The sequence below is a fragment of the Nipponia nippon genome, unplaced genomic scaffold (genome assembly GCF_047370975.1).
Source record: "Nipponia nippon isolate SJK-2023a ecotype South Korea unplaced genomic scaffold, ASM4737097v1 scaffold_29, whole genome shotgun sequence".
In the NCBI taxonomy this organism is placed as follows: Eukaryota; Metazoa; Chordata; class Aves; order Pelecaniformes; family Threskiornithidae; genus Nipponia; species Nipponia nippon.
Genome location: NW_028262346.1, coordinates 6,272,524 through 6,297,216, shown reverse-complemented (window position 1 = coordinate 6,297,216; position 24,693 = coordinate 6,272,524). Strand labels below are relative to the sequence as shown.

The 24,693-nt window shown below is 35.8% G+C and overlaps 1 protein-coding gene across 6 annotated transcripts in view; it reads right to left on the bottom strand.

The window, feature by feature from the left end:
* The window catches only part of ARK2N (arkadia (RNF111) N-terminal like PKA signaling regulator 2N), a 51,048-nt gene that overhangs the window by 7,079 nt on the left and 19,276 nt on the right, over positions 1-24,693 (bottom strand). For 5 of the 6 annotated variants that reach the window (XM_087763685.1, XM_087763682.1, XM_087763680.1 and 2 more), the window contains 2 exons: positions 6,170-6,352; positions 2,001-2,127 (listed from right to left, as the gene is read on the bottom strand). In XM_087763685.1, the coding sequence (XP_087619811.1) occupies positions 2,001-2,127; positions 6,170-6,352 (310 nt within the window). Of the gene's footprint in view, positions 1-2,000; positions 2,128-6,169; positions 6,353-11,671; positions 18,325-24,693 lie in introns of those variants that run through there. The other variant, XM_087763684.1, reaches the window with a different exon arrangement.

The window sequence follows — 24,693 nt, the reverse complement described above, 5'->3', positions numbered from 1 at the left end:
GTTTACCCTCAAACAAGTCACACAAGCAGCCAACAGCAAAACATTCAATCTAACATTAGCTTAGGGAACATGCTTTCCAATCTGTGGCTAAGAGGAAGATACCAAATAAATAAAGGCAACCAAAAAAAGAAAAACACACCTAGGAAAAAAAAAAAAAACAAAAAACAACCAAAAAAACCAGAGGAAGACTGTTTCATATGCATGCATATAAAAAAAAAAAATCTATTGGACAAAAATTAAACAAACTGAAAAACATGACTTGGTGTCCTAAATAGATGCCAAGTAATATTCCAATGATGAGAAACACCACCAATTCACTAGCAATCTGAAAAACTACAAATGATGGACAAACTCTAGGGTGTCATGACTCACACCAGTCCAACGATGACATGGAATATGCAGCACAATAAAAAACAGTGTGAGCAAAAGAACTGAATCCAAACACCATACTAACTAAGCATGCAAAAAGATACTGATCAAAAACCTAAACCTTTTCCAAATGACAACCCTGGTCAGAAGCCCATCAATATTTCATAACTGCAAGCCTAAACCTGCAAGAGAAATAAAATTCAAAATAGGATTTGAGCAACTGAAATGTGTGAGTATTCAACGGAGCTAGTAAAACCTAGTCTTCAGGAGATGGCAGGTAAACTGATTTGCAACATCAACTCTGAATTTACTTAACATTTCCATTCTTGTACATGGTAAATATTATCAAGGCAAGCAGCATGAAAAGCTTTTGAATAGCAGACCTCAAGCAGAAAGGTTGTGTGTACATAGTGCTAAGACAGATTTACATGAACTAGTAGTGGAGGACACTGCTTATCATTACAGCAAAGATCCTCTAAGCCCTGGGTCTGCTGGATAAACAGCCAGGAGAGCTACTTCCCTAAGGAATTAGTATCTTCCAAAAGAGTTAGCCATTCAATGACTTCCACTGTTCTAAAAGTGAAGACTAAATCTCTCTTCCTTCAGCACCTTAAAATCTCCTTTTTTCACATCCAACAGCACTGGATTGTGTCCACACTATCTGTACAGTTTCCTGCCTGGGAAATTGGGTCCTGTACACTTTCCTTCTTCCCTTTCTCAGGAAAGATGCAGTGAAGGGATGACAAGAAACAGCTCTGTTCCTTGTCCCTCACACCCCTTTTTTACCTCCAAGCATCCACCAGGCAGCAGACTAGTTTTAGAAAGAGCTTGTCTGTATACTGTTTTAACTTGCTTTTATTCCACCAAATTAACCCTCCATACTATATGAAAATGCCAGTTCAACTGCTTCTTAGTGTCTTAAGCCAAGGAAAGATCATAGACTAAAGAAGAAGAGTAACATCAAAAAATGCCTATCAAGAATTACAGCTGAAGCACAGCTGGACAGCTTTCTATGTGAGCTTGAGAGAAACCTCTGGCTTCCTTATCCTCATCTAGTTTGGGGATTTGAACTCTCTTGTATCTTGAAATAAAACCAAGATTCATACGATCTGATTTTTAATCTAAAGGGGCTATGTTATGACATTAGCCATTGAAAAGTTGATGGTATTTTTACAACTACTGATTAATTAAATAAACTGGAAGCTGATTACATGCTTGAAGTAAGTGAATATTTTGAAAGGAAATGAACCCACATAAATATTTTTGTTTATGTATTTGCATATTCACACTACACCCTTAAAATCTGAATTCCTGATGTATATAAATTTGGTATGTCAATATTTGGTATTTTAATACTACATATGCTTAGCTGTTAATGTTTGACATCAAATCACAAGCTTAATCTGAATACTTATCAAGTTGGTAATGTTCTAAAGAAAAACACATTCTGATATCACCATGACCAGCAGAATAGAAAAAATGAGTGTAATGTTTGCTACCTTTTGGGCATCAATCATGGATGGATAACTACAGAAGTGGAAGTCAGCGGGTTTTTACCTTTATTGATTTTGGCAAAACAGATATTCTGATAAAATGAAAGAAATATTAGAGTAAGAAAAATGAATTAATACCTGGCATGTTCCTGAACTCCAACAATCTCTACTTCACTATCAGAAGAGGCAATATTAATTTCTTCATTGATCTGGGCATTACCGGAAGAGGTTTTGTCACTTGCAAGGAAGCCTGGATCCAAATGACCTACAGATGGGGAAAATGCAAATACAGCCAATGTTTAACAGCTTATACAACTCAGAAATCAGCTGGAAAAGGAATTTCCCAAGCTAACAACAACAAAAAAGACTGAAACAGTGAGATTGGAAAATCTTATTAGATCAAATTATCCAACATTCAGTTCATCACCTGATACAGGATGACCACTGGATTGACCCAGTCTCAATTCCTCTAGTGATGGTGTTATCACACAAATGTGAACAAAGCCCGACCAGTGCATCGAGAACACTTGATGTAATTAGGCTTTCCAGCTGTTATTTTACAACAATGTGAGGAGTCAGACTGCGCCTAAACCTCTTTGAAATAAAGAAACACAACAATTTATTGTCAATAAATCAAACTCAATGATACTGTAGTAAACAAAGCCTACAGGATGGACAGAAACATCACACACACCAAGGAAAATGAATTTATTTTCTTTTTTTTTCCTAAAAAAAAAAACCCAGGGGAAGACAGTCAATGAAGAAAACCCAACAAACCCACCAGTTTCTGGTTGCACTGCTTCACACATCTGCTCTAACATTATTACAAATACTTGAAAATAAAAATCTGTTTTTCATAAGTTCCATATGCATCAGTGTTGTTTTTTTATTACAGTTCCTCAACGCTATCCAGTTCATCAGTCTGTCAAAAAACAAGTCCTTTCTAAATGCTCACAAAGAGTGTGGCAGGTTTTGTCTTTTCTGCCATGTACTGCTAAGAAGGTTCTTCACCACAATTAGTGAAGCTGTGTTGTGACACAATAAATAATACTTGCATGGAAAACACAAAACAGCCAAAATTATTATTTGTTTTACAGAAAATAAACGATTAAAAAATCAATTAAAAATAAGATTTCAATAAAGAGATAACTTCTAGGGTTTTTTCCCTAAAAAAAAAAAAAGAAAAAAAGATTACTTCTACTGTCTCTCTTTAGCAGTAACCCAGGGGACGCTGGGCAGCCCTGAAGCAGATGAGACTCCCTACTTCTTAGAAACCACTCACTCAGCTATATTACACACGGGAAGAATCATTTATCAAGTAGAAAATTTGAGATTAGATGAATATATCACGTGTATCTAGTTTGACTGGACACATCTTCAAAGATGAGAGGAGGAGGATGCAATAACGATCCATCGAATTTCAAAGACCTGCGAACGTGCAGAACTGATTGTACCCCCAGGTAGATCAAAAGGACACAGAGAGAAGAAATTAAACTTAAAACAAGTGCCAGGGAAACCTTCTAATGACTTCTTAAAGTACTTGGAAAAGATGCAAGCAAATAATGGGGCAGAGAGCATACTGTATGTTCAGTTTTTGGAAAGCAAAGACCTTTGGTGCAACATCTGATCTGGGTCAGCAAGGGAAGGAAACCTGCGTGCTACCATGTACCCAAAGGAGGAGTTTCCACCTCACAAGACAAAAAAAGATTTGCCAGCTGAACTTAAAACAAATTAATATCCCAGACAGACTTTTCCTAACATTACAGTTCAGCTGAACATTTCTTGGCAAATATCACTGACTTCCAGAACGTCCCAAAATGGGTCACGGATATTTCTTTAAGGGAAGTGGCTGGGCACACTGTGGAACATGAAATGGAAGCGCTCAGAGGCTTTGATTCATGTGCTGGCCATGCAAACCATGAGCTTTACGTGATCACCACCCCAGTGATTTGCATCGCCCTGCTCCTGAACATCACTGCTGCTACAGCACAGGCAGCAGAACAGCAACTCAATCCTTGGTCATTGATTCACGCAAACTGGCATGGATTATCAACCTGCCTTAATATGTTGTATTAATGCATTAATGACATACCACCATTCTGCACCCTTTGCTAGACAGGGTAATGTCTGGCAGAGGGGCAAAGCAGACCGCCTCTTCAATAGCCCCCAAATGAATCCCCAGAGGTATAAATGAGAGCCCCAAAAGAGCTTTCATATGTTACCATGGCTTTAAGTTCAGACAACAAAAAGGTAATTAGCAGTAGAGAAACCATGATTAGCAGAGTAAATATTGCAAGAGTAGCTGAGTGTAAATCAGGATTATAGCATACAGATAGATTTACAGCCTCTGGCTGTATAAATTTCATGCCTAATAACATGCCTATGCTGTTAATTTCTTTGCATGAACATTACGATGACGCCCAAAGGAGATGTTTTGTTTGCCCTACAACATCAGGGCTTGCAAAACAGCCCAAAATATTTGCCCATGCACAAAGATGCGATAGCGTGTCCTAATAAGATTTTTCACTTAGATAAGCTTATGTTGTTATTTTCCCATGGGAACACATCATTTAATGTCTGTTAAAATAGACACTGGCTGAAGATTAAATTTGAGAACAAGATGTAAGATTTGGAAATTCTGCTTTCCTAATGTGCAATCCCAGACATGGTAAGAAAAGGCCAGTGCTGACAAATGTGCAGTCAGAGGTGTATGGAGGCTACAGGGCTCTGGGGCAAGGTGTATGCAGGAAGAAAGAGAGATTCATCCTTTCAGACGTTGAAATGACTGAAGCACCAGGAGCAAATTTGTTTGGACATGTTCCCATAGGGTCAGGGATGAAGTTTCTTGAAGTTTTCTAGTTTTCTTTTACCTGGCAACCTCTTCCTTGCAAGTCCTTTTGGATACAGGTGGAGGAAGGAAAACAAATTTCTACCTGCATCGCAGCATTGTACTTATAAGCAGAAAGTGGAAGAAAGCTTGGTAAGAAACATTACTTTTTATTTTGTTACACTCCTTTGAATTACCAGTCCATTAGTGCTATATAATAAAAGTTAATTTCAGCTGTTCTAATCATTTAATAAATCGCTTTATAAAGAAGTGGGCTTGTTCAGGGTCAAATAGCTAACTATCAGTCAGCTGCCCTCCTGCAAACAATACCATTGAGCTTGGAAAACACCAGCTAGCTTCAAAAAGGCTGGAACAACATCCAGCCACAGACCACAGTGAAAATAATGCAACAGAGATCCTCATATTCAAGTAACAGACTTGTCCACTATACAATAATGGAACATTTCTTTCAAAATCTTCTATGTACTTGTATTTCTTTAAGCCTTATAGACATTGAACAGTAGCCCAGAGTTACCAGACACTTCCAATGTAGGTGCCCTTTGGCAGACTTATGTTTGGAAAACACAGCATGAAACAAAAAACTGCTGTGCTGCACCACTGCAGGGAAGACTCCGTCTTATGCAGTTAAAAATCTTAACATGGGTATTAAAAAAATGAGTGGAAAAGAAGGCAATATGTTGGCACACAAGGCTACGGGATGAAGTCGATGGGAAATATTCCGTTAGCTCTCTGCATCCAAAACACAGTAGCATTTCACATTGTTGTTTAACTCTTGTTAGTGAAGAGAGCACTTCGTGAAGCTGAACAATTTTTATGAGCTACTTGAACTTATCTGAATTCTTCCACAGTATTCCTGCTCTTCCTTTCTTGAAGAAAATGTCTTTGCTGTCTCTTGATGCTAAGCCCACTTACCAGCACCTTTTCACCCTTCACCTTTCTCTGGTGCTGGTTTGTCCAATTTTCTAAGGTATGTTAGAAATGCAGATGGAATATGGAATAATTAATGCTTGTATTGTAAGGAAATAAAGAGACAAACAAAAAAGACATACACAGACAATCACAATACTTAAAATGAGATTATGATCGGTTTACTAGCTGGTGGCATGGGTCATCATTATCAACCATTCAGTAGCAAGCTTAGCTCACTTTCATTTTAAGAACAACAACACCAAAACCCCAGATCTAAGTTCCAAAAAGTAATTAGAGGGAAAAGAAGGAGAAAAATTAATTAAGAAAATTAGTGTCAAAAATACATTGCAGGAATCTTAGTCAATTTTTATCACTTTTGTTTTGGAATAAATGTCAGGCCTTTTCAATAAGCACCTGTACTGTTTTATTGCAAAATCCACACTGGAAGCTTTTAAAACTGTATAAATTACAAAAACACTGAAAGCAAGAAAGGGAGAAACACCAGCTGAGATGCTGGAACAAATGTCAGAGGAAGAGAACTTAAACAAACCTGTATCAGCACTCAGCTCATCTAGCAGCCCTCTGGTTCTCCAAGAAGATCCCGAGTCTTGATTTCCTAAAGAATTATTGTGCTCTTGAACTACTGTAGCCGCCAACAGATTGTCCACATTTACCACTTCTGGGTCTGAATTTGTGTCTGATATATCGTAATGAGCTACAACTGGAGGTCCATCTGCAGAAGGAGAGAAAAGCAACACATATTAGAAATCAGCATACTGTGAAAAACACCTTTAAAAGTACAAAGGTTGTTTAAGGATTAATTGCAATCTCCTACATGAAGCTTTTAAAGAACTATAAATTATATAAATTATTAAATTTCAGTTAATGAACATAGTCTGAGATTACAGAGACATTTTAACCTTTGCATACACAGAAAACACAAATGTAAGAAACACACGTTTATCAACGTATCAGTTATTTGTGTATTATCTTTTACATTAACACATAAACATCTCCATATCTGGCAACATTACATTTACAATTGTAAAAGGATAAAACCTTCAGTTTAAAATAAAAAATAATAAGTTACAGTATATTAAACTTGGCAAGACAAGATATTTATCTAGAGAATTTTACAAAACTCAAGTGAAAGCTTACATTACTTTAGGGTTGATTGAATAAAACTAACTTTTTGATATAACTGATCCAGTGACAATAAATTTAACATTAGGCAACTTTCCTTTCATAACATTTACCTGTCAAAGACGGGAATTTTTAAAAATGGCAATGTTTTTTGGTGTTGTTTTTTTAAGATCAAGAATAACAAGACAAAAAACTATATCGTGCAGTGACAAAAATGTTTTGAGTTATGATTACCATATGCATTTTTGGCCAAAGTGAAGGGGAAAAGAGGGAGAGAAAATTGCTTACATGATTCTGAAATCTATTTTTGAGGAATAACAAAAAGCTATTTTTGGTCTATTTTGTTAGGATGGACTTTTTTCTTTGTGAGGAATGAAAATCGATGATAACGGGAAAGCATGCTAGAAACAGAGGAGGCTCAGAAAAAAAGTGAAATTCAAGACAAGAATTAATGTGGAAGCACAGAGAGAATGGATAAATATTGTAATTCTGAAAGGATGCACATTTTAACTCAAATGCCTCATCTCAGCTACAGCTTATTGACTCAGAGTAGATGAAAGTGGTTGGAGTTCCCGCTCCCCAAATGGCAGAATCAAAACCTTCTTCAGGCCAAGACTTCATCCACAAAACCAAGTATGAAATAGAAAAACAGATTGGGCCAAAGCTCAGCTGCTTTGCTACTGCAATTCTTTAACTCCAAGGAAGTTCTGGCAGTTGAGCGTCTGCAGGACTTTTTTGTTATGAGTATGATACATAGAGGGTATAATTTGTATGGGATAATATAAAATAATCATTAATGTGTTTAGGAAGATAGGACCTTCAGAATTACAAAACGACTAAAGAAATCTTTAGAAGTCACAAGGAATAAAATGAACAGACTTTTCAGGAAAGATTAGTTTCTTTTAGGAGTGTTAAGTGCTTGCTGAAGACAGAAAGAACATGATGAACTACAAATTTCAAATTTAGTTCTCTGAAAAGCTGTTTCTACTGAGGCTTTTAGAGTGGGTTTTGTGGTTTTGTTTTTTTTTGTAACTTGGTCCCTGAAACATAATTCAACCCACTATTTGAAGAAATGCCTATTTTGTGATTAGCAAACACACTTCATTAAAGAGTGACCATATTGCTTAAGTTGTACTAAAGATCAGTTTTGCAACAAGGTATGAAGAAATTCACAAAATATTTCCGATCAGACCTGCCTCCAAAACAACAATTTCATAAACCAATGTTATATTACAAACTTAAAACAGATCCGACAAAAATAAATGGGTAGTTAAATGCCAATGTATGAGAGACCAAACTGTTCGCAACATGAAACACTGATGATTATATGACTGGAAAAGAAGTCCTGATAATTAACTGAAAGGCAATCTTTGTCTTTTTAAAAGGCAATTACAAAATAATGAAATATCAAGTTCAGAATTAAGCTGGTTGATGTTCAGTTAATTATTTGTGAAAGCCGATGATTAAATTACATGCAGAAGTTACAACTGGACTGAATCATGAGAGGCATGTTTTCTTTCAGTCTTATCGTCAGAGTTCAGCGTGAACATATATAATGTGATCTATAAAAATAAACAGTCAAGTGCAGAAGATACGAGGGTCAAGTACAATATTGACTATTTGACCATTTTTTCAATTTTCAGGAGCTATGTACTGTTCCTTCAGGTCTTTGTTTCTCTCGCTTCTTACTAAGATCTCCAAAAAGCAGAAGCGAAATTTGATTTTAGATAAGATGTGTCTACACAAGTAAAATTATATTTGGACAAAAGGCACCAACAGTCTCAAGTCAAAATTGTACCACTCCTACATGTATAATCATGCAAAAACGTATAATAAATGTATATACATGCAGAGTGATATTCTCATCACCTACCCATAGAAATAACTTGTGTGAAAGTCTTCATCAGTAGGAAATACAAGCATAAACTTGTTATCTGTAGCTCCACTCTTGTATCTTCCACACTTCCAAACAGCACACCTTATAACTTAGCTTAAATTTAGTATACATCAAACAGACAAAAATATTTTCAATATAATTTATATACTGTAATTATATTTGTCAGTGTAATAGCCACCAATTTAACAATCTGGAAAAAACAAGCTGCCTATTTACAAAGCAATCACAGCAGAGATCTATTTTTGCTTTTCTCAGCCTTGCCTTTCAGGATCAGATTTGGAAATGAAAGGCCCCTGACACAGGGGTTATCCACACTTATCACCAGTAAATGACCAATGAGGCCAAGATAATGATGATGATGCCGCAACAAATCCTTGGATTCCCAGCATATATAAAAGAAAAAATAAGTAATAAATGCCTATGTGTGCTTAAAAAAAACAAAACAAACCAAAACATACCAACATATAAGTTGCAGACAACTACAACTAGACGAAAGTTGCAGCAAAGGCATATAAAAAAAAATCCTCTAAAAATCGTTCACTCCCAAAAGCCTGTTTCCTTTTCAGTGCTACAAGTACGGGACAGGAGGGGTTAAATTTGGAAGTAAATAATACTTCCCTAGCCAACTACGTGATCATCCAATGATGTGATGCAAAGCAAATGTGTGGTACCAAGAAATAAGGACAACTGGCTTCAGCTAAGAAATAAGCAAAAAAATGCTTTCATGTTGAAAAGGTAAAAGGATTAATTACAACCATAGTTGTAACTTATCATCTTTTCTTTACAATAGAGCCACTCCTCATAATTACTGACTGTAACAGGACTTCAACAGATAGAAAAACAGACATCAAAACAAACCACACCAGAATCAAAATTTAATGTAGCACAGTTAGGAGGTTCCCTGGTCAGTAATTTAAACAATCTATTTAAGAAAGATCATATCTTTTGAGAAGCCAAGGTAGCTGGAAGACTTACATTTCCCTGGTGATAAGCTTTAATTCATTTCTAAAGCAATAAATGCTTGAAAAAGACAAGGCTGAAAGTTAATAAGTACCAGCAGCAAAATACAGCTGTTGACATTTAATATTAACAGGGGGAGGGAAAGACTGCTTTTTTTCTTTTTTTTTTAAAGAATTCAGAGGCAGAGGTCATCATGGGGACAGTGTTTCCAAGTGCCCAATTCTCTCTTAATTTCCACAGCTCATCAAAACTAATTACACTCAGGACAACCGAATCAGAAGCCACATGCACAAAAAATTCAGGTCTACACACGTCGATTTTTATTTTAAGCCTGCAACATAGAAAATTCAATTATTTCTTATCTGCTAGCCACTCACATCCTTTTCACAGAGTCACATCTCAACATTCAGCAGTCTACTGTAAGATCCACTGTAAGATCCACACTCCTATTATCCCTTAATGCATTATAATGGCAGCACAAGCAAAAAGGTGGAATCAACCGTAAAATTTCAGCTGTAGGTTAAAAGCAGTGATCCTGTAAGAAGCACCATACCTTTGCGCTGCAACAGCTGTGTATCAATGCACAGCAGTACTTTATCACAGGAAACAAAAGACATTAGCTAGCAGAACCTGAATGGGGAATTTAATCCTTTAAGTCATTATTTCTCTTTAGCTTTCTTAAATTTAGGCACGAAGTGCCAAGCTCATCACCTGAACTCCCTCCCACTGTAGCCAGAGAAAGGAACATCACGGTCAAGTAATCTCAGCCTCGAAATTGCAGCCTGGAGCATCATCTCCTCTCCTTCCCCAGTACACAGAAAGAGCTTAGAAAACCACCTTAGACAAGGCACCTAACTTTTACACTGCTGAAGTTCAGCAAGATGAATTCCAGCCTTAGGGATGGGATATAAACTTTGCTATATTTTCTCTACAAGTAGTGGAAAAAGATGGAATCTCTTGAGGACTATCCTGATTGAAATAATTTCAAAATTAAGAGCCTAATTTTGGCAGTCTGAATCGCCCTCTGGAGTCATTAGTGTCTTTGCAATGAGGAGACATGGAGCCTTATTTAGGTGTGAATATCACCCTAAGCTTTAAAACACACAGAACAGGTACAATAATAATAGCAATAATAACTACAGCACCTTATTCTTAGAAAAAAACTTTCCATTAGTGGATCTCAAAGAGCTCTGAGGTGGTTATTAACTTCCTTTTGCCTACGGGGGAAAACTAAAAACTAAGGCAAGCAGAGATTTGCAGCTTGCTCAAGGCTAACAAGCAGAGGAGCTCAGCTTTGCTAAAAACAACCCTCCCCTCAAATTACTGAGCTATTTTTAACTGGCAAATTATCGAGGAGTTTAAAAATAGCATTTAGGAATTATTTTGTGAAACATGCAAAAGCTAAAAAGGCAACACAGAGGCACCCAGGTAATCGCAAGCCCAAGGAGACACGGCTTCTCCCAGCCTCACCTCTGCATCCTCACTGTGAACACAGGCACTGCTTTGTCTCAATCTCAGTACTGTAAACTAAATTGCATTTATATTTATACAACAAAAAAGAATACTGAGACATTTTAAAATAATAAAAGCTCTAAGAATGCCCTCATTTACACTTGACACTTAAATTTAAGAGATAACTCCATTTACTTCAAGATTAAGCAAGACATAGAATGGACTTTAATACCAATATAAATTTTAAGATCAGATGATCATTACAGTAATCGAAATAATCATATTTTCTGTGCCAAAAACTAGAATATTCATCTTAAATGACTTGCCAAAATAGCTTTACAGTAGACACATCAGTAACTTTGATCCAAACAGAAAGGCTTCATATAAAAGTCTACAGGCTGAAGTGACAGTCTTTTTGATTTAAATAAACAATACAAACCTGGTATTATTTAAAACATGATCCAGAATTGCGGTTTCGTAAAGTATGTGCAGTTCAAATGGCATAAACTAGCTGAACCCTAAAACAATTCCCCAAGGGCGATGGGGGGTAGGAGATATGTCTGTGCTTTTTAATGTTGTTTAGCAACATGAAACACTTCATTACTATTTATTTATTTATTTATTTATTCCAGGTTACAGTAGTTAAATTTCAAAATTTACAGGGTTAGGCAAAGAATACATAGTAAATACAATAAAAAACAATAGCAGTATAACAACATTCTCTCTAAAATCATAAAGTGAACAAAAAGTTATTGATGAATCCACTTTCCTCACATTTTCCTTCATTTCACACAGTAAAGCTTTTGTGTTTGATTTTTTTTACCATAATAATAAAATAATAAAATCAAAACAATATGATCAAATGAGTATCTGTTCTCAGACTGGATCATTTTTAATACATCACATCAAAAGAGATCTCAAAAATTCAAGTCTTGCTGATCAACATTCATTCTTTCAGGCTTTTTCATGACCAGATGGAAAATATCTTGGATTTGTTTTACCATATTATATATAAGTCACAATAAAGTCTCTTTTTCATTGTGCGTTAAGCAAAGGCACATGGAACATGGCTGTGTATTGAAAATATCAGGAAGTGGCGTGCACTTTATATCTCATTATAGGATTTATTTTCCCTGATGCCACCTAATGATTCATTAATTATGGAAGCAGATATATTAGCCAGATCTCTTCCCCAGGTTTACTTGCAAAAGTGTATCAGGAGGGTTTTGGAAATCATTACACCCTACTCTGACATAGCTATGACACATAAAAAAGAAAAAAATTCCCTATGTAAATACAACTTACATTAGGAAAAGGCAGGCAAACACACACCCTATACACAACCCTCCAGACAACATCACATTTTTGCAAGTACAAACTGCATCTTCCCGTGGAAGGACCGGTACAGCCTTGATGCAAAACTTCTGATGGTCCAGACTAACCCCCTGCTCGATCACTCTGCAAGATTTAACAGAGCACTTGAAATCGTTTCTAACTTAATAAGCCTATTTTCCATGTGCCTTCATTTTGCTGATCTAACACTATGAGACTAATAAAATTTGTGAGAAAGACCAGTTTCCAGCTGCATGTTTTACAAGGTACTGTCCATCTCTATCAGTCAGCCTGAATATTTCAGCTTCTACAGTACAAATTACACAGCGCATTTGTTTTAATGCTTCCAAATGTTACTGCAGTGGTCACGGTACAGACCTTGATTACTTTAAAAACATTTACTCAACTGGTATGATTTACACACACTCATCAGGCAAAGACTCCCCTTAAAGTCAGCTGAAGAATTCTCTGACCAAACTGCAGAATAAGTTCAGTTTCTAATGAGGTGAAATGCTAGCCCCATTCAAATTAGTAGAAATTTTCTACTGGTTTGAACAGGGCTAGGATTTAATTTCTTAATGCCCTTGAAATATTACTTTAAAAAAAAAAATAAAGAGATTTACAGTATGTGGATACAGGAGGAGACAAAATATATTAACAAGAGAAATCAGTGATAATAAATATGTTTCAATTTGTAAAATAACTGCCAAATATAATCCCGTTTCATTTAAGTTAAGATTGGTCCTCCAGTCTTAACTCTAGCAGCTCAGATAAAATAACCTAACAATCCTGCAAAAACACTAAAAGACACCGTGAACTTAAAAAAATAGGTCTATTTCTGCCTGAATTATTTTGTCCTAATACTGTTAAAAACAACACTAAAGAGCAGTATATCTGAAATGTTTAAGATTTTTCTTTTTTTTTTTCCCCTGCTCAGTTATTTTTTGCAATAGAAACACTGAATAAAGTTTCACTGCCTTTACTTGAATTTGTTTTACGTTGTATATTACCTTAATTTTTTTTTTCCTAAATAAAACCTGAAAATTCAGATGTTTTGTTAGAAGCATGTGAAGCAAAACCCCAAACCCTCAGATAAAATGGTACGTGAAGGGTGGAATTTCCTATAGACCTTCCTTACCAAACCCCACTTGAGGGAGGGAAGCAGCACAAATGGCTGGGGAAGAACCTGCAGCCAAGCCTGCAAAAACACTGCACGCTAAAGCCCCTGGCCTTCCAAGGACTCCTACATAGGGTCCAATTCTAGGAGCAGATCCTTTAATTTTTCATTTACTGAATTGCCAGTTTGACATTTAGTGACATTTAAATTGAGCCGTTATATAAAGACTTATTTCCTTTGCACTTGCACAAAAAAATGCTAACAAAGTAGCTGTGTTTCACCTGCTACTAAATCCTGACTCTGCAGTCATATGGGTGTTCAATTACTCCCATGCCAACAGCTGCCACATTGAAAACCTGTAATTCGATATTAAAAATGGCAATATAGAAACTTGAATAAACCAGTTGGGTTTAAACTGGCAACATCTTCCCCGGATTTACACCAGTCTACACCAGCTGATCTGACTTGATGCATTTACTCTTTCAAACCATAAGGTAAGTAAAATTCTTTAAAGAAACTTGAATGTTTCTTTACTCCATTCTGAAGAATAAAACCTAGGGCAATTAGAGAAACTCTAAGATATCATCTGTGATTCTCCACATCTGTGCAAAACTCCTGCTGATTTCTCCGCTACTTGTTAAACTTGGTGGTTTTGAAGTAATTTGTTGAGATGTGGGCAAAAACATACATACAAATTATAACTCTGGGTTGGAAAGTAGAAGAGTTTCCTTCTGATAATCTTAAAATAGTCTTAAACAAGTCTAGACTGCTTTAATGAAATACGGAATGGATGAGATTAAAATTTGTTAAAATTTCAGCTGAAGAAATTTTAACTCCCTGAAAGTTTCTAGTCAAAGCCCTTTGAAAATAAGAGCTTATAGTGGAAATGAAGACAAACTTAACTGCAACCATATAATATAGCAAAAATATTTCCAGGAGGAAAAAAAAAAAAAAATGAGAAATTATCTATTAGGAATCTGTTTTCTGAAAGAGATGCCAAAGGCTGTCACACACACATTTAAAATACAGACTCATCACCAGTATTGGTATCTGAGGGGTGGCTTCTTCAGTGCTCTGCATCTTTCAAATTCACAATGCAAAGCAAGAAGAGAGATGCTCCTGTTTAATTGCACAGCCTGCCAAATCCTTCATCAGGTAGGTTATACTACACCTGAACAACAGAAAGGTGGGGTTCCCCTCTCACCTCCTAGAAGGAGAAACATACTTCTTCACATGGAAAACAAGCTCATCGACCAGATACTCAACTGTGTACATCAGCACACATTTTTCATTTCAAAGGAGCTAATTTATGACAGCTGAAGATCTGGCTCCAGGTTTGAGGCAAGTTTTCACTTTCAGAGCAACCAAACAAAATAATATTTACCATTTACAAAACTGTTTACAACCATTGGTCTTGCCCAGGTGTTCTTAACACTAGGTGGCTTTGGTGGGGAAATTAAGTTAAAATTATATCTAATATGAACTATTCCCTCAGTCTTCTGGGTGCCTTGGCATAATTTTACCCCAGAAAGAGTACAGTCTGTATGCTCAACTGCTATAATCCTCTGCTTGTTCTTTCACATTCATAGCTACTTGCTTTGAAAAAAAAAAAATTAACATAAACTGATAAAAATGTTTTACAATTTTTCATTTTTGCCTATAGTAACCAAATCCATTTTTTTAAATCTATTAATACACTGAATGATTTCAATATTTTTTACTTTTTTGAAGAGATTACATAACTAAGACATTGAAAGTTGGCAGAAATTTTACTGGCTACATCCCTAACAAAGTTAGCCATTTATGAGATCAGTACTTAAAAGTCTGTTTCAGTCTGATAGATAAATAAGTTCAACTGATCTCCTTACACATTTTGTTTTGAAATACCTAATTGCTCCATATATACTATTTTATAAAAAAGGTTAAGGGCATGCTTACAGAAATATCGAGTTAAGTGACTCTTACACATCAGAAGAAACAGTCACTACAAAAAGCTGCTTCTGCATGCACGGGAAGACTTGTAAAGCTGTCATGCTTCAAAATATGCTGCTCTTATCTTCACCATAAAGGCGTGTGTGTATACATATATATATATATATAAAAATCTATGAACACCAAAAGGATCCAATTTTTTTTATATCAGCAAATAATCTTCCCTGAAAGATCTTAAATTTTAAACAGATGAGGACAAGTTTACTAAATTGCAATCAAACATAAAATAACTCATTTAACTTTTACCATTTACCATTTAACATTTACTTTTAGTTAAGTTAAAAATGCACACAATTTCAGATGTGAGAGTTTTCCTACAAGTTCATATCAAAATCTTTGTATCAAAATTATGCATGAAGGTGATCTGTAAAGAATTTATTCCAGTACTTAAAAATTATCTCCTGCATAGTCTCTCAAACAGTTACTCTGAAAATAACGCAGCTCTCTAACCTCATTTTTTTTTTAATGAAGGCATCACATACTTAAAAAAAAAAAGTAACTCTGGGCCAAGAACAATGTTAAAACACCAGCGTTAGTATTACTCCAATAACAAAAAGCATTTCTTGAGTTCCTGTTACAGGTTTGATCCAAACCCCCATGTAAATGGATGGAAAAACTCCCACTGACTTCAGGGAAGGAAAAAAAAAAATATCAGACCTACAGAAGATACAGTGGTTATTTCCAACAGGAAGAAAAGGAATTACACTAAAATAATTAGGGAAAAAAGTGACTGTGGTTTAAAAAACAAAATAACAGGGCTAAAGAAGACCTATAGTGTTCTCTTTACTTAAACTATGTCTATGCAAAGACTTTCAATTTCCATTATTAGAATTTTAATTTGAATTAGAAACTTTTAGCAAGTTCTAACTGATGATAAATATACATTTTTGGTAGCTACGGAGAAGTTACTTCACAAGAAAGGTCTTAACGGAGAGGTGACCAAAAAATCCCTGTGTGTAGCGATAATAGTAAGAATTAAATAGAGATTTCTAATATATAGTTTAAATTAATCCTACTTTAAACATCACAGTTTCAAGCCTGCCTATTCAGGATAACTATCAGTATAAAAAAATCCACACAATAGCAAGTTATTGTATTATTTAAACGAAACTAATGTTCTGGCATTCCCCATCACAAGTAAATAATGATTTCAGTGGCATTCAGACATGGTTCAGAAGAAGCTCTTGCTGTCTCACCCAGACCAGCAATCCATACCTTCAGACCACCAGAGCGTTTACTGATCTGCCTGTCAAGCCTTCCTTTAAATTCCTGTGTCAAGACTCAATCCATCCACCGACGGCTGCTTATCTTAGGACTGACACAACTATTTTTATTCCAGCATGAAGGATGCAGTTTGATCGTATATACAGAAGGAAGCAGCAGTGCTTTGTGTGCACAGGTCATGCATGCACACGCAGTTGGGTGTGATTCATCTCACCTAACTTTAGCCAAAAGTTATCTAAACTGTTTATAAGGGAGGTTTAGACAACTAATGGAAGAGAAAGACACTGCCAGGAGGTATTTTCTGTAGATGCTTATCTCTTCCCACTGACTCAGAAGGAGATCCACAGAACAGCAAACTAGACACCTAAAATTAGAGGAGATGACTTCCACCCAAACCGAAGACATATATATAATGTATACATGTGCATATTTGTGCACACAATATAAGACAGCTGCTTCCATAAATATGCCATGTGCAACACAGCAGTGACATTAATAAAAACTCTGGACAGAAAATGAACTACTAAATGGGAGACAAAAAAAAAAAATCAGTTGTGCACATTTGTTATATATAGCTAAATCTTTAGGGTAAACTTATTTATTAATTCTGCCTAAAAAGGAAGAAGAAAAAAAATGTGTGACATGTTCAAGCTGCAAAACTTGGGAATAAACAGATAGTTAAGGAAATGTTACAGGTCTTTATCTAGCCTTGTTCTCTAGGGTATTTTACATCTTTAAATATAAAACTTATTTCCTTATACAAATGTTTTAACATGCAAAAGAGCATTTGGATGAATACTCTGAATGCTCCTATTGTAACAAACACAGCTCTACTGATTTTGGGGTATCTAAACCAGGATTTTATTTTCCCAAGTTTGGTGACGAAAGCTTAGGGTGGTTCCCCCACACACCTTTAAAGGTATTTGTATGTGTGTGTTGGCACATGCACGTGAGTATACTGTGGGTTTTTTTAAACTAGATATATATTCTCTATAAATTAAAAAAAAAAAAATCCATGGTAATAAAACCCAAAAGATAAAAACAAAACAAACACATACAAAGAGAAAAGCAAACCTTGTTTTTAGCATAATCCAAAGTAACATCAAGATTGCAAAGATCAGATTTTTTTAAGTTTATGATTGATTCAGATCAGGCTCTGCAATATTCCCATTCTCTGGAAAGATAGTTGAAAAATTGTTATTAAAAGTCGCTGGAAACTCTAGCGTAGCATCAACATTTTGATAGCCCACGTAAGAATTAAACAACTGCTGTGGAAGTACTTGGCTATCAGGCATCTGTATGAAAGCCCCTGACTGTGTGGTAGGGGGGATTCTTTGGCCAACTAGTTGAATTTTAGGTTCCCTGGGCTCCAGTTGTTGCTTGCTTTCTTCATCTGTGTCAAGACGGGTTAGCTTTTCTATCCACATGCGAAATTTCTGCTCTGTCTGCCTCTGCATCTCGGCAAAGCAGTTCATGGCCTCTTCCAGGACATTGCCTATGCAGTTCCTATCCCACACGGTGCCCCTGTCAAGCAATCCTGGAATTTCCCTGGTCGCTCCTCCAGATCCCCCAGCACGACTGAAGCCAGCTTTAAAGACATTGAGGCCATTTGATAAGACATCGTTAAGTAAGAACATAATATTGTTTATTAAGGCATGTTAACTCAGGAAAACAAACTTTTCTAATTGTGTACCTTGGATATAACAACGGGGGAGGAATTAGCAAATATTAACCAACAGTATTACCATTAAAGAAAAAAAAAGGCATTTTACACTCAACTGAGCTTATAATAGAAATTTTGTCTTCAAAATCATTTTTATTCTAGAATTCTCAGACAATTCTGTCACAAAGGTCTTTTAAAATAAACCAAATTAGTCCAATTCCCTTGCAATTTCTGTTTTGAATTCAACTGAAGGTGTCAAAAACATTGTACAATAACACGTTTAGTTCTATTAAGCTGTGATGCAAAATACTACTGTTTAACTGATAAACCTGAATAATTATGCATATTTTACTTACATACTTGAACCCTTTTATAATGGACTATCAAACATACACAAAATTGTACACGGGATAACAGAGTTAAAGGCTGATATAGTGATTGCAGCATCTAGAGTAGCCAAGCCCAAAGCTCTTGGTCTAATTTTGGAAAACACGCTAAATACCAATGAAGAGAATACACAACACAAACATATACACACAAGCATGAAAAGGTATGTGAATGCTATGCTAATACACGAGGTGAAAGCACCCTCTGTTAGGTCTGATGGACACAGCTACATCACAGGGGTAATCCACGCAACACATAGGAGTGATCAACCTCACATCAACTAGAAGCACACCCTTCATCACACGAGCCACCGGCTGTGCAGCATTTCTAGTGTTGCTTCTAGCCAAGGCAGAAAACAAACAGGGCAGAGTTGGAAGGAAATTGTTCTCCTTCCTTCTATCCATCAAAAAGATAGTTAAAATGACTGGCTTTGGTATTATCAGGAAGAACTTTAGCAGCAAGAAGAGAAGGCCATCCTCATTATCTTATTCTACATATCAATAAAAAAAGGCAGTGGTATCTATATTTTTAAGTTTAGAGTTCACTCAGGAATCCTCTAAGAAGCAATAAAACCCCAAGAAAATGAGTGTCTCTACCTGTTTGAGCAATAATAAACAATATGTGCATGCTGTCCGAACACACAAACGTTACCTAAGGTAATTGCAAAACAAGACAAGCATCACATTAAACTACACAAAGCAGCTACAGAACCTGATAATATGTAAACATGAAACCTGCAGGATCCTCTAGCTTAAGAATAATAGAAAATACCCTAAGAATGAGAGAAACCATTGCACAACCTAAGCAAATATTTACTAATAAAAAAATAAGGCACTAAATCTTTATTGAGATTTCACTGTGTACATGAAATTACAGTATTACTTAACACATTCTTTTTAGGAGCTATTTAAATGAGGTATACATAAGTCCTTCAGTAACAGCTAAACAAAGCCCAGGATTATTCTCTTTCTGAGCAGTAGCAATGCTACCCACCAGGGGCCAAAAACGTTCTATTAAAACCCCTACTTTTTAAGTCTTCTCTCCCATCTGTTCACCTATCAGGCAGGCTGGAAATTCAGCATTCAGGTCCTCTACTCAAAAATAAATTACTTTATAGCAACTAATTTACATCCCTCTGACTGCATTTTAACTAAAAGTAATTAAGTAAAATGGTATCTTTTTCCTAAAATGTGGTTCCTTTTGTATATTCAATGTCTTTCTCCTTGCTGAAAAAAATGTTTCTTCTGTTAATACGCTCCTAGTGTTGAACATGCAGTATGATTCTGTTTATTCATCTTAGTCAGGGATCTTATCCTAGATCAAGTAACTAAATGGCAGTCTTTCTGGCTTCCACCGGCTTATGATCAGACACCTTTAAGTAATGTTGAGTATATTTTAGTTGCAATTTAAATTAAAATTATTGATAGTGATACGTGAGAGAGAATCTAGCTAGGCTTTTAAAGTTAATAATGAGCTAGCATGGTCAGAGTTGACAAAACTGTTTTGTAAACTGAAGCGACTATGTATTGAAATATATATTACCCTGCAATACTATTTTTAAAAGGCATCATTCATAGTATATCTACAATTTACAGCAGCAGCAAATCAATGTTTCAAATGCTTCCCTTCTTATAACAAGCTTTATTCAATCTTTTCTTTACTGGTGGCCTTCAGGGTTAAAAAGAAAATCAAACCTAAAAATGCATTTTCATTATATTAAAAATGCTAGCATTTATCTAACTGGTCCCTTTGCTATCTGTAAACTTACAGCTCTATAGTTTTTGAAGTTACGCCAAGTTAAAAGGCAAAGAAATTTGCAGTCACAAAGGGGTCAGAATTGAAGACCCCTATCTTATTTTCAAGACAACACCTCCTGCAAAACATCACCTAAGAAATGCACCAATGCTGTCTCTTTATGGGATCTATTAAGTACTAGCTAAATAATAACCAAATCCGAAGTTATTTAATTTAGGAAGTCTGACAACGTAACAATTTAAGAAGATATGCAGTATCTCCAGTCTAATTAGCAATGGCAGGTTGCTCCATGTTGTTATGCTACCTGACATTTCCAAATGAGTATTTTACTGCAAATCATTCTTAGCACATTTTTTTTTTCCCACTGTTCTTACATTATTGTCATTTTGAGTTACTTCAACTAAATTCAGCCCTTGCAAGATGCTTCATCCAAGGTCTATGCACAATTCTTAGGAGGAAGTAACCTGGCTGACAGTCCCTCACACACATTGTTCTCCTCTCTTTCGATTTCTACATACTAAAACCCCTTTTCTTCTTTTTTAAAACATGAGCCGCAAAACCTTTTTTAACATCAATACTCAAACTTTGCAACAGATTCTTTTGAAAGCCTAAAACATGAGTCACCCCTATATCAATTCAGATTTTCCCAAGTTGTAGAAAGCACAATGGTGGTGAAATGCCAATTTTTTCGTTATTTGAATTTTTAAAACCCCCTTCCTCCAAAGAAAAGTGTTTACACAGAAATAAATGTTGATTCCCAGACTTGCTCTCATGCCAATTTCATTCAGAGTTAATTTGCATGGTCAAATTTGAAATTGTTTAAAGGAAAAACTTTCAACAGCAGCAGGTCTAGCAGAACCTATTTCAGGACTCAAAGATCATCCTCTTATGCTCAAAGTGAATGCTACCTAGTACTTGTTAAAGAACGGTAAAATCCTAAATGCCAACAGAGAGGCTCAGTCATTAAAATGTAAGAAATTGCTCCTCAACTGCAATAATTCAAAAATCATGGCATTCTCTGACTTAAAGATCCCAAACTTATGACTGCTCAGGTCAGTGACAAGATTCTCAGTAGCGTCCATGAAGTTTAGACTGAACCTGTATTTTCAGGTATAAATTAACACCATATAATATATTCAGAATAACAAATATATTCAGAATAACATATCATATTATGCTTAGCTCCTAATGAGCTCACAATATTTGTATTGAAGTATCACCAGTAAGATCTTAACTCTTTACTCTCCAGTCTTTTTTGAGAAGAAAAACAAGCCTGACAGTATTTTAATCCACATTACATTTGAGTTCAGCAGAGAGAACTGACTCTCTATTGCACAGCTGCTCAGTTCACAACTTGGGTACATGCACAAAATGAAGCTAATAACACTAAAGATGTTCACGGCATTATTATGTATTTCACTGAACATTTTCCTTACCTTACTAATTTAGCCAAACATATTTCAGAGCCAGTCATGTGGATGGTTTGAAAAAAATAACTGCACTATTAAAACGGAAGAGGTTTAGTAACACGACATGAAAGACTACTACTGTATTCTCTAACGTGGCACACACAAGTGGTCTGTCTTCTGTAACACTACATGTGTCAATAGAAGGTTAAGAGCCAGAGTATGTACAACCTTCGTACAAGGCCATATTAAATTAACTGTCACTAAAAATTTTAGAGCATCTCTGTTGGAAAAGCTATTTTTCAGACAACAGACACTTGAAAATCAGTCCCAATAATAAGCTATGTTGAGACAGTAACCAACACTACAGCTGAAGTGTCCAAATACAGTAATGCTAAGGGGAACACAGGCTACCTGTAAAAAAACTCTTCTGCATCAATGTGTACAGACTTCTTTTTTTTCAAAAGGAAAAGTTTTTCCATGCTTATGACTTTGACAGATGCATTGTAGTTTCTTGACACTCAAGTTCAAGTATCGAGCTTTTAGTTCAAGTCTTAGCTTTTGACTGTGTACAGAGGAGACTCATGGCCTGAACTTCCAGCAATACTTTTTGATACCCTGTATTATTTTCTAACTACATGCTCATTCCCTAAATTTTGAGGATATTCACAGTGTAATGCTAAGTGAACTAAAATGGCTTTCTAGTTAAAAAAATAATTCAAGATAAGCACTTTGCCCGTTCCAAGAAGAGGGATCGCAGATGGCATGTGAACCTACCACTGCAACGGAGTGCTGGGAGTCCTACCCAGACTCACAACTCCACTGCATCTGTTAAGACCACAACATTTCATTAACCCTCGAGTAGCATGGGATGCGTTTTTGGCCAACCTTGTCCTTATCTCTATAGAGAATATTTTTCTCTTGTACTTGGAGACTGTTTCCCACAAACCAAAGTTGTTTCTATTTAAAGGAAAACCGCAACGTGGCAGGTATGCATTGCACCTAATTCCAAAAGGACAGCTCAAAAGTTTTAACGTCTTAAATGTAATTTAGTATCAAGCAGATGATACAGGCTATGAAACAAAAATAAAGGTCACTTCCTCAGGATGGTTTTTGCACTCCCACATTTTGCATCACAGGTAAAATTGGGCCTTGGTGTAATCATCACGAAATCATCAAGCTCTTTCATACACTGCAATGGGACCTCTTCACTGCAAGCACCTCACGGTTATGACTGAGAGCTCAAATACGGGAGAGCCCAGTGACACAGAAAAAGTACCCTAGAGTGGTGCCAGGCCTCTGCAATGGAAGTCAGAAATCTAAGCATATCTGAAAATACCACGTGGTGCCTTTCTGGGTCACAAGGTACTTCTATGACTTAAAAAAAAAAAGAATATAACCTGGGGGATTTACTCTGTGTGTTTTTGAGTTTTTTAGGGGTGGGGAGGAACCTGTCCCAAAACTCAACTAAATAGTCTTCTTCAACAGACTTTAAATCAGGCTTTAATTGCCCAGCAAAGTGTAAAATAGTAAATAAAAAGGCACAAAACTATGAAAGCTAGAAGTCTGACTAACTACTAAATCGGTAAAAACAATTTTAGAATTTCTATTAAAAGTTTACTACACAATAATTATAGGAGGACTATGCCTTTCCCAGACTTTCTAATAATAAACATTAACTTCCTTTGTGCAACCTGCTTCCTAGCAATATGTGGGAAAAATGTCAGTTCTCATGCTGACAGAATCATTCACCGTAATCAAGTCAGTTAAAACAGTTATTTGTAAAATCTGCTGCAAATATTTTAAATAATTCATCTAGCAACCATTAGTTCAGCAACTTAAGACTAATTATTGCAGTTTTCCTTTAAATGTTCTTGCCCTATGTAAGCTGATATTTTTCTCAAAAAAAAAAATCTTCTAGCACAAGAGGCAAAAAGGCATGCAACCCAGTAAAAATTGGCAAGCCAAAAAGTTTATTTTGATGTGATTTTATTTTGATTGCCATATGTTGACGGTTCTATGGTATAATATGCTGCAAGAATAATTCACACAAAATCCTGTCCACGGCACCTGGGCTAATAAAATAACAGACTCAGCAGACAAAAAAACTTGAAGAATTCATCTTTCTTTTGCTAATAAAATAACGAGAAGGCCCCTATAATTTGCTGTCTCTAACCTTAACACAAATGTGTCAGAAAATTAAAAGTATAGAAATTATAGATCCTTATGACATAGGAAAATGGTAACAGTTTTGTCTAAAATGTTGAAAATTTAGGTGTGGATATAGCTTGGGCACCTGTGTAAAAAAAATTCATATTCACGTCCTAAAATAGGTGATCAGCTGCAATCTGCAAGAATTTACAATAAGGCTAAGTAGGTTTGTCATGCACTGAAACTTAGAGCTGAAAGCACAGCATAAGTGCAATAATGAACAGGGCCTTACTGTAACACGGGCAAGAGGTATGCCACGTTATTTCTAACACAGCTGCCAAGCTGTGGTCTTAATATATTAAAGCAAAGCTGGCCACTTATCTTAAGAATGTATTTATTAGATTATCACCATCTAATGGGATTTGACAGCACTGATAGGAGTTCATATAGGCTTACAAAGGAAAAGATCTGAAAATTCCAGAATTCAAAGATAGTCCTTCCTCCAATTTACCATTCCTATGGTTTGTTGGTGTACAAAAGTGCACTGAAACGTCAGAACAGATTTTAAAATTTGCCCGTGTCTTGTTAATATACT